This window comes from Nicotiana attenuata, unplaced genomic scaffold (genome assembly GCF_001879085.1).
Source record: "Nicotiana attenuata strain UT unplaced genomic scaffold, NIATTr2, whole genome shotgun sequence".
NCBI classification, from domain to species: domain Eukaryota; kingdom Viridiplantae; phylum Streptophyta; class Magnoliopsida; order Solanales; family Solanaceae; genus Nicotiana; species Nicotiana attenuata.
The window spans coordinates 79,784-94,691 of NW_017674310.1; the positions used below are offsets into that span (position 1 = coordinate 79,784).

Consider the following 14,908-nt stretch of genomic DNA (forward strand, 5'->3'; position numbering starts at 1 on the left):
TTTATTAGATAGAGAAAATAAGTCCAATAAGGTACAAGCCCAGCTTTAGGATCCAGATTTATAAGTGGCCGTTCAAAAATAGCCCAGTTTCAAAAGTAATCGAAATTTAGTTACTTTTTCATGTAACGATAAATCTGAGCGAAAACACTATTCAAAACCTGGAAAATACGCCAGTATATTATGCTGGAGTTCCAGCAAAGTATATTGGTCCAGTATAATATGCTGGAAGTTCATACACAAGTGCTCGAATCTCCAGTATATTATGCTGGAACTTTCCGTGTTTTAGAGTTCCAGCATAATATACTGGAAGTTCATACACAGGTGCACCGATCTCCAGTATATTACGCTGGATCGGTCTCTGTTGCAGCAAAATAGTGGCTATTTTTCATTGACTTGATAAACGCTGGCTATTTTTGAATGACCACTGCGAAAACTGGCTAGACCGTGCTATTTTTACTTAGGATGAGAGATCAGCCCACTGAAATTATTGTTTGAAGAATTAACCCAAATAGCCGTCCACCCAACCGCTTAAACTATAAATAGCCGGTGAATATATAATATATGCATAACTTATGTATTACATGTGTATAATTATGTATAATCTATATATATGGCTAGAAAAAGTAGATAGTGAATATGGCCAGCTATTTATTTGTTGGGCCTCGTTAAAGCATATTGCCTTGAGGCCCAATACATTATTAGACCCATTAGCCTTTCTACCCAATGTATGAAATAGTAATAAAGTATTTAAAGTGAGAAATTCAAAAATAGTCAAATTTACAAGTGATCATTCAAAAATAGTCACATTTCAAAAGTAATCGAAATTTAGCCACTTTTTATGTAAAGATAAAGCTGAACGAAAATACTATTCAAAATCCTGAAAAATACTCCAGTATAATATACTGGATCCAATATAATATACCGGTCCAGCATAATATACTGGAACTTTCCCCGTGTTGGAGTTCCAACATAATATGCTGGAAGTTCATACACAGGTGTACCGATCTCCAGTATATTGTGCTGGAACTTTCCGTGTTGCAGCAAAATAGTGGTTATTTTTCAATGGCTATACAAACGCTGGCTATTTTTGAATGATCAGTCCAAAAACTGACTAGCCCGTGCTATTTTACGTATTTAAAAGGTCAAATATGCGATAATTTCTCCTTTATTCGTAGGAGAACTGCTGTTTTGATTTCTAATAATTAAAACCTATTCTTGCTAAGTAATAGCTTAAAAAACCAACACTATGTTTGTCTAAAATCGATTTACTAAACTTTAGTGTTTTACCCGATTACTAACCAGAGGCGGACCTACATTGAGGCTTGAGGGGTCACGGGCTCCGTTAGCCTCGGCAAAAATTATGTATATATATTTCTTATATATCTTTTTGCATACAACTGTGACCCTTAAATACCTTTTGTGTGCCTCCAGACTCAAAGAGGCGAACTAGAGGAGCGGTTTTGTGGGGAACTTACGTTTCTGCTTTTGCTGGATGTCAACTTACTTCACTTATTTTTTTTTTTTTCAAATCCCTCCCTTAAAATTAAAAGCCTCAAATTGAAGTTTATCGCGCTTCAGAAGTAGAAAAATACAAATCCTTTTGCTACAATTTTCTTCAAAAATCACTTTGACAAAGTAGCGGATATTCGTCAACTCTGGCTCAGCAATGACAACATATTAAGAGTTTGAGACTTTTCTTCAGTTCTGTAACTATTGGCACACCCTTAATCTAGATTTGTTTAGTAAGTTTTTTGATAATTTTTGAAGTTTGAACACCTTTTTGATCATAGACCCCTTATTTAACTGAGAAAAAGCTAGAAATTTTAAAGTTAGAAACAATCTTAAATCAAATACCTTCTCTTTTTTGCGAATAGATCTCTCTTTTTGTTCGATGATTTCTATTTCTTTAGAACTTTTATTTATTTATACTTGGATGATAAGTCATCATAATCATTGAGTTTTCAAAGAGTTGCGCGCCAAATTTTATTGCTAGTAATTAGCATACAACGGTGCCCCCGTCGTGCTTGAATCCCGGGTCCGCCTCTGTTACTAACCTAAGCCACAAAGTTATAATAAGTTTTAAATTTCATTGATCAAATTATAATCCTACCACCGAAATAACCTTCTTGTATTAAATCTTATCAATACATACATTACCTTATTAGGCTCCATACATGTAAACTACATGCTAGTCGTTAAAAGAAACTCAAAAAACAAAGTAGAAAAGAGAAGATCGATGAAATGAATTAAGGAAAATTAATAAGAAGATGAAGGAAAAATATTTAAGTTACTAATATAGTTCTTTAATCAATCACATTAACATTGATTGTGCAAGATAATAGGCTTCGAAAAATGGAAGCTAAAGCCACACATGATGTCTTCTTAGCCCTTCTAAAACCATTTACGTTACGAGCTTTTCGTTTTAATTCTTTATAAAATTTCAGTATTTTTTTCTCAATAACACTCTCTTCTCTTGAAAAAGTGTAGCTTCTTAAGTATAATTGCCTGTATGAAAGGTTGTCCAGCACCATTGGCTTAGGCTGACTGCACTCAATATTGCTATTGTGATTTATTCTTGAGATGACTGTTTTTATGAATTCAACGTCGGATTCTGGCCATTTATACATGTTTACGTATGTTGCTCTTACTGGTGCTCTGGCAATTCCGCCAACGCAAGTCGATATGCTGGGCCCCACTTGAGGAAATACACTGAGGTTGTTATTGTTGTACGTTGATATACTGGAGGAAGCCATCTTGGTTTTCCTGTATTAGATTATCGTTTTGTTAATTTGTGTTTATGTTTGTGTATTGGATGGGATCAAGTAGCATCATCACCCTATAGTATTTATAATAGTACAAATTCAGGTTTGGCTAAAAGCTAGAAACCCTATTCCCATATTATTTTGTACTACTAAACCTATTTAAAAATGAATTAAAGAGACTAACAAATATTATCAAATCCTAAGCAATTTAGGATTACAAAGTTTGTTAGTAAGGATAAGGAAAAAATAGAAAGAAACAAAAGCACTTTGGATTATGCTCATCGTGCCAAAAACATAAAGAATCAAGCAGTCTCGAAACCTATCTCTTTGATTTTGAGTTCAACCCTCCTTGATTGCAAGAGCAATTTGTGGCTATGGTCGCAAAGTAATTACAGGTTGTGGTTATAGACTGGAAGTGGCTACAGCCGCAAAGCATTAAGTGGACACGCCTGTAAAGTGTAATAAAGGCCACATCTGCAATTATTAATAAGAAGTGCTGGATTTGCAAGATAGGCCCGACTGTGGCTGCCTCTTATGAATGGGGCTTCAAGTCCATAATTCAAGCCCAGCCCAATAGTAGTTATAATAGCCCAATTCTCATTCCTTCCCTAATAAGCCCATAATAATGAAATACTCTCTTAGCTAGAAACTTTACATTAAGAAAGAACACTAGTGAACATTGATAAATAAATTCGATAACCTTAAAACCTTTTTCAATAGCTTTAATAATAAATCATGTTGATTAGTCCACTTCAATTCCTTCATAATAAACCCATGAATTAAACTCTTTGACTTTAACTAAGTAGCTTTGCATTAACCAAAAATTTTGAAAGAAAGAAAAGGAAATAGAAACGTCAATGAACTTTTAGGCACGATTTACAATATTTGTCGAAATCGTGGAATTATTTGCGTAGCGTAATTTGTGGCATTAAATAATAAGCTTTAGTAATTTTCTAGCTTTAGATAATCCTTAATTTGGTTAATCCTCTTATCATAACTGCGAATTCGTTTGCGTAGCATAATTGTGATATTTGATGAAATCCTAAGTTAATTTCACATTAAAAGCGTAATAATTTTTCAAAACTTTAAGGCTTGATGATTAATTGTTTGTTATGATTGCGGATTCCCTTACATGATGCGATTATGACAAACTAATAATTTTTATCACGATCACGAATTCATTTGTTTGAGGTGGTTATGACAACTTAATATTAGTTTAAACTTCCTGTAACATTCAATAATCAAGCGGTAATAGCATATATATGCAAAATACAATCCCAACAAAAAATAGAAATATTTGAAATTGATGTAAAGCCAAATATAATTAATCAAGTGATCGTGCTAGAATTACGAGACTCAGGGGAGGGGGAAGGTTGGAGGCTCGCACCTTTCTGTCGGTCAACAGAATTCCTTATCCGTTCCTCTGTTTTGTAATCCAATGAAAATAGAGGCAAACCTTCCTTTGACTGGGGATTTAAATAAAAGGTGACTCGTATCATAACTTAAATTCGGATGGTGACTCTTAAAAACAGTAAAAATAATTCCTTCTCAAATCCGTCAATTTAATTGGAAAAACTTTGTTTTGGAAAAAGGAGATGTGACATTGATCACTCTAAATAAGTGTGGTGTATATATATATATATATATATATATATATATATATATATATATATATATATATATATAATATATATATATATATATATATATCTTATTTTATACTTAATAATATTTACTTATGGTTGTAAAATATCATAATATATTTAAGACCATATAATTTCTAAGAGTAACTTTGATACGTGATCACGTCCAACTCTAGTCCTAAAAAGGATAAGCGGTCGTTGCAAATATAATCCGGTCTAAAAGTCCGGAGTCGAATCCCACAGAGAACTAAGGCTTAACTATATCCATTTAATATCACTAAGAAGACAAGTTTGAACAATTTTCTAAATTATAAACATTGAGATTTACATTTCTAACTAATTAACTAGCAAATATTACAAAGCGGTAAAATTATCAACTAACGAGACAAAGGGTTGGAGACTAAATTAAAGAGGTCTAGAGTTATGATTTCCCCAATTGTCGGAATCCTTCTAGCTATGTTCCCTACAATTTTGCCAATGTATTCTCTACTGATCGTGAGCACTTTAGGTGCCGTAATTCTCTCTCGAGCAACTACAACAATTTACTAGATATATCTCTCGAACTACGCTAGTTGGCTTTATCTAACCTCTCATTATGACCACGTCAAGGCTTTGTTATTTCTAAACTTGCCTTTAAGCCCGCTGTATTAATTTCTCACATACGTTAGGAGTGACGTTGTTCAACAACCACCTAAATATGTATCCTTTCTCAAGCAACACATAATAAATAGGCACAGTCAATCGATGGCCATTCAATCAACTAAAATAAACACGTAGCTGAACAAATAGATAAATTCAAAGGCTAAATTATATTAAAACCTAACAAGAATTCATACTACAAAAGGTTCTATCAAAACCCTAGATAACAAATTAGTTATTCATAATAGTATGTAAAACTACACTACTAAAAGTCATAACCAATAATGAAAATAGGAAGAAGGAAGTGAAAAACTCGTAGAAGAATTCTCCGCCTTGCTCCTAGTGTGTTCTTGCCTCCTTAGGTCAAATCTCCGGTCTCCTTGGCCTCCTTAGGTCTAAATTATATCAAAAGTATGTCCAACCCCTTAAAATATCATTTTTTCATGTATATATACCAAGTAGGGTCGGGCCCAAACAATTATACCTTCTCCTACGCGAAAAAGGACAATTTTTCAGGTCTGGACGCTCGCGGTCTGGGCGCGTTATTTTCTCAGTGCATTGCCTCAGTTCGCGTCCAGGTCCGCAGTCGCGGTTTCGACCGTATTTTTCATCCTGATCCGTTTGGAATTTGGAAAAACGTAAAGCATGAAAGTTGTAGCCCTTTGAGTTAGCTTTCCAGCCATATAGTGTGGAGCCCAAATGGAGTTCTGAGCGAAAAGTTATGTCCATTTTACTAGACAATGCGTAATATTCCTACTCGAGTCTTCGTTTGTTCTTAACTATCAAATTTGACCCCCGAACACGATCCTGGCTTAATTCCTTGTGCTTTTACTCAGACTTCAAAGCTCCAAATCACTAGAATTCATTGCATACCATCGATATAGCTCGGAATCACTCCTACAAAAAAAATATACCATTAGTGCAAAACACACGCAATTAAAGCTCAAACTCAATTAAAGTACAATAAACTAAAATGTAATAATCTATTAAAATACGTAATTATAGCCTATCATCTAACACCTTTCTAAAATCATTTCTTTCTTTCTTAGGTTCTTTATCGGATCAAACACATCGTACAGAATGAAATGAAAGGATTACGTCATTAAATTTGCTGTAAGAAAACAAAAAAAACAAAACAGATAAAACAAATGAAGAAAGAACCAATAATGCCTTTTTTGGGACCATCAAATTGGAGGCCCATTCCTTTTATATTTTTTTCTCCTATTATTTAGCATGTAGAGGAACGACGTGGTTAATGGTTATAAACAAATTAATATCAAAAAATAATAAATAAAATGTGGTAGTAAAAAGAACACGTTTTATACTTCCTAAATGATTCCATCAGCTGTCAACAGCGATCGTTAGGGGAAAAAATGTAGAAAGAAAACAAAGAGATTCTCATTCTCTACGAAGAAACAAATAATATAACAGTAAATTGTTTTTATCATTTATAAGATTTTTAATCTGGTTTTATCTTTAAACATAAATGCATGTAAAGTGTTCGAATTACACATTAAAAGAAGGCGAAATACATAAACGGCCCCTTCAAGTTGTCCTCAACGACCAGCTGAACACCTCAACTGAGCCTATTTTCAATTAGACACTTTATTTATTCACAACAGAAGATCAACTAAACACCCGACCATGTCAGCCTCCATTGCGTGAAATCCACTCTCTGGGACGCGAGTTGCCAACCTAAAATTAGGTTTTTTCTTCTCTTTTTTTACTAAAATAATGTGGACCCCACCTAATTTTCATACCCCCTTCTCCTCCAATTCTCTCCTCCACCATTCAACACCCTCCTCAACCCTAAATTCCTCCATTACAACCAATCTGAAATGCGGAACATAAACTTCCAAACAAATAAAATTTTACACTATCCCTCAGAATACTAAAATGACAATGTTGTTTATTGTATAAGTATAATGTTCGATTAATTCTTGTTGTGTCTTTTTCCCTCTTATCCAGTTATCCATACCCTAAACCTCTTCAACCACAAAAATAAAAAACGACAAAAAGAAAAGAGAGAGGTTAGATGAGATAATTGAAGAATAAAGAAGTAGGTGAACAAAAAACAATTCGACGGAAAAAATATCCATCCAATTATCAGACACAACCAATTTCGACGGAAAAAATGAAGGCTGCCGGAAATTTTTAACCCATCTGGTTCTTCTTACTCTCTCTCGTCAAAAAAATGGAGTTTCTTCTTCTGCTCTTCTTTATCGTCATATTCAGACACCAATGGCATGCCATTTTGCGAAAAGAATTTATTGCTCCGAAGGCGGCGATTGGTGGCGATGCGGCAGAAATGGAGGAGTCGGCGACTGCTATGTAAAATGAAAGAGGAGATGATAAAGAAGTTTCTTTAAACGTATATTTTTTGTTAATTACATGTGTCAAATTTTTATGGCAAAATTACACGTGTCATTTTTTGATTGGTCCATTTGACATGTCATTGGCAAGTGCAATTCACGCATATGGTCTGCTGTACTCAGGTGTTTACTTGACCTACTTAATTGCCACTTGAAGTGTCTAATTGAAAATAGGCTCAGTTGAGGTGTTCAGCTGGTCGTTGAGGACAACTTGAAGGGGCCGTTTATGTATTTCGCCTTAAAAGAATAATAAATTATCTATATGTACCAAAAAAGAATAATATTTGTAACATGACCGATAAGAATTATGCTGAAGCCGTAAGTATTTTTTCAATCTCTAAGTAGAAGTCTTGGATTCGAGACATGAGTATGGAATAGCCTAACGTAGGAAACGCTTTACCCCTAATATAGAACTTCTCAGCGCGAATCCATATTTTGTCGAACCCCAGTACGGATACCATATGGGAATTAAAGAAAAAAATATGTTTAGCCAAGCTCGTCACTTTTTCTTTTTCTTTTTTCTTTTTTTCATTTTTTCATTTTTCTTTGTTGTTTTCGTATTTTTTGTTTAAGCACAATGTTTCTATAACTTTATTTTACTTATTCTATAAAATTATACTCCTACGACTTATCTATCTAAATTTTGATTTGAACATCTTCTTGTATAAGTAGTTAAGGACTTTTAACAAAGTGGATACCTACCCTATCATGCATGTATATTGCAATATTATTTAGTTCACGTACATGTACATTATCAACGGACAACGATTACAATGAATATTTTGTGCTCTTATCACATAATTAATTATCAGATTAATTAGTTGCTCCACCTAATTATGATTTTGTGGGGTCTTAATTGTAGCTACAATTTGGGGTCATGCATGCTATTACTTGGGCGCATATATATTAGTTAAGATTCAGAAGATATTAAGTGATGTGACAAATTAAATGCATGGTCCTTAGACCTTTTAAAGCAACATCGATCTATATATGTATCTTTTCTTATCTTCCCAACCGTATTATTTATGATCCTTAGATAAAAGATTATGCAACTTGCTAATTTTGCTTTTTAATTGAGTGGCTTGTAAAGATCGTCACTGAGAACCAGTGTAAACGAGCTCAGCCATGTCTGCGATGGTGAGGAGTGAAGCTTCTAGAACCGAGTAAGAGAGAATGAGAGGAAGAAAGAGAGTTGAATCGATGAAATGAAGCTCAAAACTTTATTGATACAATACAGAGTATATATATATACACATTTGTACAGCTGGCACTGTTAACCAATACTAACTAACCTAACTAACACTAACAGTGCATAACTATCTAACTGCTCCAACAAATTATCTGATTATAAAGAATAAGAAGACTAAGCATTAAATAAGATATCTCAATACCCCCTCAAGTTAGAGGTGGTGAGAACACTGCCAACTTGGCTAGAACACCAGAATGCTTGATGCTTGTTAGAGCCTTGGTAAGTATATCTGCAAGTTGATGGTCAGTTGTAATGTGATGCAATGAAATAAGGCCCTCTTGCAGCTATTTCCTCAGAAAGTGGCAATCGATTTCGATGTGTTTAGTGCGCTCATGAAATACGGGGTTCTTAGCTATGTGTAAGGCTGACAAACTATCACAAAATACTGAAATGGGATGAATGGAAGGAATTCTTAGTTTAGTCATAAGCCTGCTCAACCAAACCAGTTCACCAACCACCTTTCTAAGGGACCTGTACTCTGCCTCTGCTGAAGATAGAGAAACAGTTTCCTGCTTTTTAGATTTCCAGCTGAGTGGGCTATTTCCCAATAGGACAATGTATCCACTTGCTTTCAGATGAGGTTCCCTAGGGTCTTGCATGAATTGGCTTAAGTGTTATTCTCCAAAGGCTATGTCTAATCTTGTGTTGGTAAGAAAGTTTAATTTCCCTTTAAGCTTTCTATAAAAGGTTGGATCATCTAATGGTTTACCCTCCTTGGCCTTTAGCTTTTCATTAGGGTCAAGTGGTGAACTAAAAGCAGTGGACTCCAAGCAATTGTACTCTTTTAGTAAATCTGGAACAAATTTACTTTGAGAAATAATTTCACCATCAGGCTTGTATAGAACTTCGAGCCCTAAGAAGTAGTGCAAGTTGCCCGAATCCTTTACCTTAAACTTGTCATGAAGGAAAGCTTTCAGTTGAACTATTCCCTTCTGGTTTGCCCCTGTGACTAAGACATCATCTACATATACTGCCACATAAACCACTAAATCTCCATGTTGCTTGTAAAACAGTAAATAATCATTCAAGGAATGGTTGAAACCTTTAGAGCACAAGGCCTCAGTTAACTTTTCATACCATTGTTTACTAGCATGTTTAAGACTATATAAGGATTTATTTAGTTTGCAAACTAGGGATTGATCTTTCACCATGAGGCATTGTGGAACTTGCATATACACTTCTTCATGTAAATCCCCATGAAGAAAAGTATTGTTCACATCCAATTGAAACATTAGCCAATTATTTTTTATTGCAACTGTAATGAGTGTTCTCACTGTAGTCATCTTAACTACTGGAGAAAAAGTCTCTGTGAAGTCTACACCCTCCTGATGAGTATATCCTTCACAACCAGTCTGGCTTTGAACCTTTCTATTGTGCCATCAAATATGTGTTTCACTTTGTAAACCCATATACAGCATATTGACTTTTTGTTGGGTGGAAGAGGCTCTAAGCTCCAGGTGTTGTTGGCATAGAGTGCCTCAAACTCTTGAATCATGGTTGCCTGCCAAGTAGGGCTGACAGCAGCTTCTTCAAAGGAAGATGGTTCACGATTATTGCAAATGTTACTTACCAAAGCCTGACTATTAAGATTCATTGATTCATTGGCTATGTTGTGACAATTAGAAAACAAGGTATTGAGAGAAAAGAGTGTTTATCAGCATTACTGACACGTGTACATAGTCTTTTAGATATGTAGGAGTTTTGTGTTCCCTCTGTGATCTTCTTAGAGGTTCAGAGGGGTGATGTACTAGTGGAGAACTAAGAAAAAGAGGTGAGTATGAGGGAGAAAGTGTAGAAGTGGCAAGAGGAGAAGTTGGAAAGGGAGAAACAGAAGGTGAACAAGGTGAAGGGGGAGAAGTAGGTATAGGGTCAACTGGACCAGGTGAATTTACATAGGAAGAATCAGATGGTGGATTATCAGTGGGCATTTCTGTGGCATTGTCATGACTAGCAGTCACAAGTTCATCATAGGGGACAGTATCAAAGAATCTGGGAAATGGCACAGACTTAGACTTAGGATATATTTCAAAAGGAATAAACTTATGCAAGATAATATCTCTGGTAATGTGTATTTTCTTTGTTGACAAATCCAATACTTTGTAACCTTTGACACCAAATGGATAACCCAAAAAGACATGTGGAACTGATCTTGGCTCAAATTTGCTTATGTGAATCTTAAGTGTTGTAGGAAAGCACAAGCAACCAAAGTTTCTTAGCTGTGTATAGTCTGGTTTCTTGCCATATAGGAATTCAAAAGGAGACATGTTTTGGAGATATGTAGCAGGTAACCTGTTTATAATGTGAGTGGCTGTTAGAACACACTCCCTCCAATACTTCAAAGGTAATTTAGATTGGAAAAGTAGGGCTCTGGCCGTTTCAGGCAAATATCTGTGTTTCCTTTCCACCACTTTATTTTGTTGTGGTGTATAAAGTTCTTTGGTGGATAATCCCTTTTGACTGAAAGAAAGCATTGGCTTCTACATTGTTAAATTCCAATCCATTGTCAAATCTAATGGACTATACATTGGTTTTTGAACTGATTTTCAACTAAGGAGATAAAGGCTTTGATTGTCTGTAAGGCATTGCTCTTGCATGCTAGCAACTGAGTCCAAGTGGTTCTACTATAGTCATCTACTATAGTGATGAAGTATCTATATTTGTCATGAGTGTGTTCATGATAAGGTCCCCAAAAAACCACATGAAATAACTTAAAAACTTTGGAAGAAGTGCTGGCTTTTTGGGTGAAGGGTAGTCTGGTCTGTCTGGCCATGGGGGAGATTGTGCATATGAATGGTTGCTTGGGGAAAAATTCAGCAGGTATAGTGGAGATACCTTTCATATTTGTAAATGGAACATGGCTAACTCTATTGTTCCATAAGATGTTTACATTGTTGGAAAAACATGAATTAGATCCAGAGACATCAGCATTCAAAGTAAAGGTATTAGTAGTTGAAAGGGAAAGGTTCCGCATTTGATTCAGAGGTGACTTATTTACAAATGAAGGTAAATGACATTGCAGATTATTCAAAGAAGGACTATTTACATCACAAGAATGATAAGAATCTATAGTGGAAGAGTTGTTGTCTCTCAAACACTTAGAGCAAAACAGGTAGCAAAACAGGTACAAGCCATCTCTTACTTTACCAATCTCTAGAGGCCTCTTCACTAAAGGGGCCTGCAGAAGACAAGTATTATCAGTAAATGATGGCATGCCTTTAAGATGTTTGGTTAACCAATAGACAGACACAAGATTGAACTTGAAAGAGGGAACTAAAAGGACTTTGTACAATACTATTTTTGGTGTGAGAACAACACCACCAATCTCAGATACTTTGACTTTGTATCCATTATGTAGGGCTACTAGAAGAGGATAAGGTATGAAGTTGATATTATACAGTAGGGATCTATTAAAAGTCATGTGATTGGAAGCCCCTGAATCCAATATCCGTGTATCAGTTTTGGACTCAAAGCACTTACATGAAAGTTTACCAAAATCAATGGAAAAAGTGCATACTATCATACCTGCAAAATTGACAGCATTGACACTGGATGAATGTGAATTCCCTGAGGATCTCCCAGCATCTCCATTCCCCACATGAAATTGTTGAAGTAAGCTTACAGTTTGTCTATATTGTTCTTCAGTCAGGTTCACATTCCTTCCATCATCTTGTGTTTTGTTTTCATTTTCCTTAGTGATAACAGCTTCATTGGGAACTCCTTGCAACTTGCAACTACTTTTTTGTCTTTATTGTATCTAGATTTTTGGCCATAGTTCTGACCATTCGAGAGGTGCCTTGGAGTGAAGTTCTGAGCAGAATTCTGATTGTTCTGTGGGTAACCATGTATCTTGTAACATCTGTTCTTACTACGTCCCGGCTTTTTGCAGTGTTCACATATGAGCTGGGCTCTAGGAATTCCACTATAATTGTTGTTTGTTGGAAAGTTTGTCTTAAATGAACCCTGTCCTGATGCACTCACGTTCAATGAGGTTGACTCAACAGATAAATGGCTAACTGGCCTAATCTCTCTTTGTTTTTCATCTTGAACTAGAAGTGAAAATGCCTGTGCCAGGCTTGGTAATGGATTCATCATAAGTATGCTGCCTCGAACTACTGTGTATACCTCATTCAGTCCCATAAGGAACTGTATCAGTCTCCTATCTTTCTCGGCTTTGCACATACTCTCTTTTGCACCACAATTACAGGCGCAACTACATTGAGTCCTTTTGTTCAAATTAGTGAGCTCTTCCTAGAGTTTCTTCAACTTAGTATAGTAAGTAGTGATATCAAGAGTACCTTAGGAAAGACTGTTAATTTCCTTCTGAATTTGATACAGCCTAGATCTATTAGTTTGTTCATAGCGACCTCCAGTTCCTTCCAAAGTTCAACACCATCATTTGCATATTCTACACTAACTGCGGTTTCCTTAGAGAGTGAATTTAGGATCCAAGACGTCACCATATTATCACATCGCTCCCATTGTCGAAATTGTTGTGACGAAGGATCTGGTTGTTTGCACTCGCCGCTTATAAAACCTAATTTGTTCTTCGTAGATAACCCACTCAATACACTATTCCTCCAAGACCTGTACCCTATTCCGTCAAAAGCAACTGAAACGAACATAGCTCCTGGATTATCAAATGGGTGGAGGTATAGAGGATCACTTGGATCAATTCCTGTGCTCGTCGCAGTAACAGTGGCGGTAGTTTCCACTCCAGTCAAATTGTCTTGGTCAATGACGGCCATGATCGAATGAAATTGGTGAGAAAACAGGAATTTTCAGTTATCACAATTTTGACAGCAAATCGTTAACAAATAAAACGAAATTCCCAAAATTAGGGAAAAATTTGAAACCTAATGAAATCGAACAAGGAGACAGATCAAAATGACAAAATGCAGGGGAAGATGATGTGCGAGATTAACCTCGCTCTGATACCATGTAAAGATCGTCACTGAGAACCATTGTAAACGAGCTCAGCCATGTCTGCTACGGTGAGGAGTGAAGCTTCTAGAACTGAGTAAGAGAGAATGAGAGGAAGAAAGAGAGTGAAATCGATGAAATGAAGCTCAAAACTTTATTGATATAATACGGAGTATATATATACACATTTGTACAGCTGGCACTGTTTACCAATACTAACTAACCTAAAACACTAACAGTGCATAACTATCTAACTGCTCCAACTAATTATCTGATTATGAAGAATAAGAAGACTAAGTATTAAATAAGATATCTCAATATAATGTTCATTATCTTGCCTACGGGGGTGGAACTAGCATTCAAATTACGGGTTCAGCCGAACCCAATAGATTTGATCCAAACCATATTTGTCTTACGAAATTATTTAAACATATGTACACACATACACACACACTATTAATTTATATCCCAACAACTTAAAAGAACTAAAATTTTGAAACCATAAATTTCAAATTCTGATTCACCTCTGCTTGCCTGCTTGATTAATTTCTTTGTCACCCACTCTTTATTTCATAATTTTTCATTTGCTTGTAAAACTATAGTGATTTAGTTAATGCATAGTCTAGCTGGCTTAAACACAAGTAATTTGTAAAATGAGTATGATTTTGGAATATTTAAACTGTAGATTGATTGTTTTAAGTAAGTATGTGTTTATCAAATTGGTCAATTATGTCAACTTCAAACTTGAAATAGAAAAAAAGTTTGAAAAACAAGTTTTAGAAGTAGTTTTTTCGAGTTTTCACTGACAAATTTTCAAAACTTTTTTTCTTCAAACTTCAATTTTGAATAGTCTAATTTATCATCAATTCAATGTATGTGATCCTTAGAACCTTATATTGATGCAAGTCATCTTAGGACATAGCTTTTCAAATTGCTCCCATATATTTTGAACACACAACTGTTTTGTCATCTGGCTTATATTTTTTATGTAACACACACTATATGTGTACCGCATGAATCCTATATACATATATTTGTTATCTGTAAAACGGTACAATTGAATTTGTTACGTGGCCGATTTATAGACAAGAGAAGTGATTTGATCCAAAAATGACAAATAAATAAGATTGAAAATAAGACTTAGTAGTCAAAATCGAAGGAAATGACAAGCCTAACTTCGAGAACCATGCCTCCGAGGGCAAAAATAAGAATAGTGTAAAGAATAAATGAAACTATCTTATTGAGCTCGAGAATGGAATAGAGCATAAGTTTCGCCACAGATTTTTGACTGGTGACAATGGCTGTTCAGCCTACTATTTATAG

At 35.2% G+C, this 14,908-nt stretch overlaps 1 protein-coding gene across 1 annotated transcript; it reads right to left on the reverse strand.

Annotated features, from left to right (window-relative positions):
* Positions 1–12,313: 12,313 nt before the first annotated feature.
* LOC109218385 lies at positions 12,314–13,410 on the reverse strand. Its single transcript, XM_019382749.1, has 2 exons — positions 12,961–13,410; positions 12,314–12,913 (listed from the first exon to the last, which is right to left on the reverse strand). The coding sequence occupies exons 1-2, from the start codon at positions 13,408–13,410 to the stop codon at positions 12,314–12,316; spliced, it is 1,050 nt and encodes a 349-aa protein (XP_019238294.1).
* Positions 13,411–14,908: the final 1,498 nt, after the last annotated feature.

Coding starts and splice junctions, on each gene's coding strand:
- LOC109218385 (XM_019382749.1), bottom strand. CDS start 13,410: ATGGCCGTCATTGACCAAGACAATTTGACTGGAGTGGAAACTACCGCC. Junction 12,914..12,960: donor AATTAACAGTCTTTCCTAAG/GTACTCTTGATA, acceptor AAGAAACTCTAG/GAAGAGCTCACTAATTTGAA.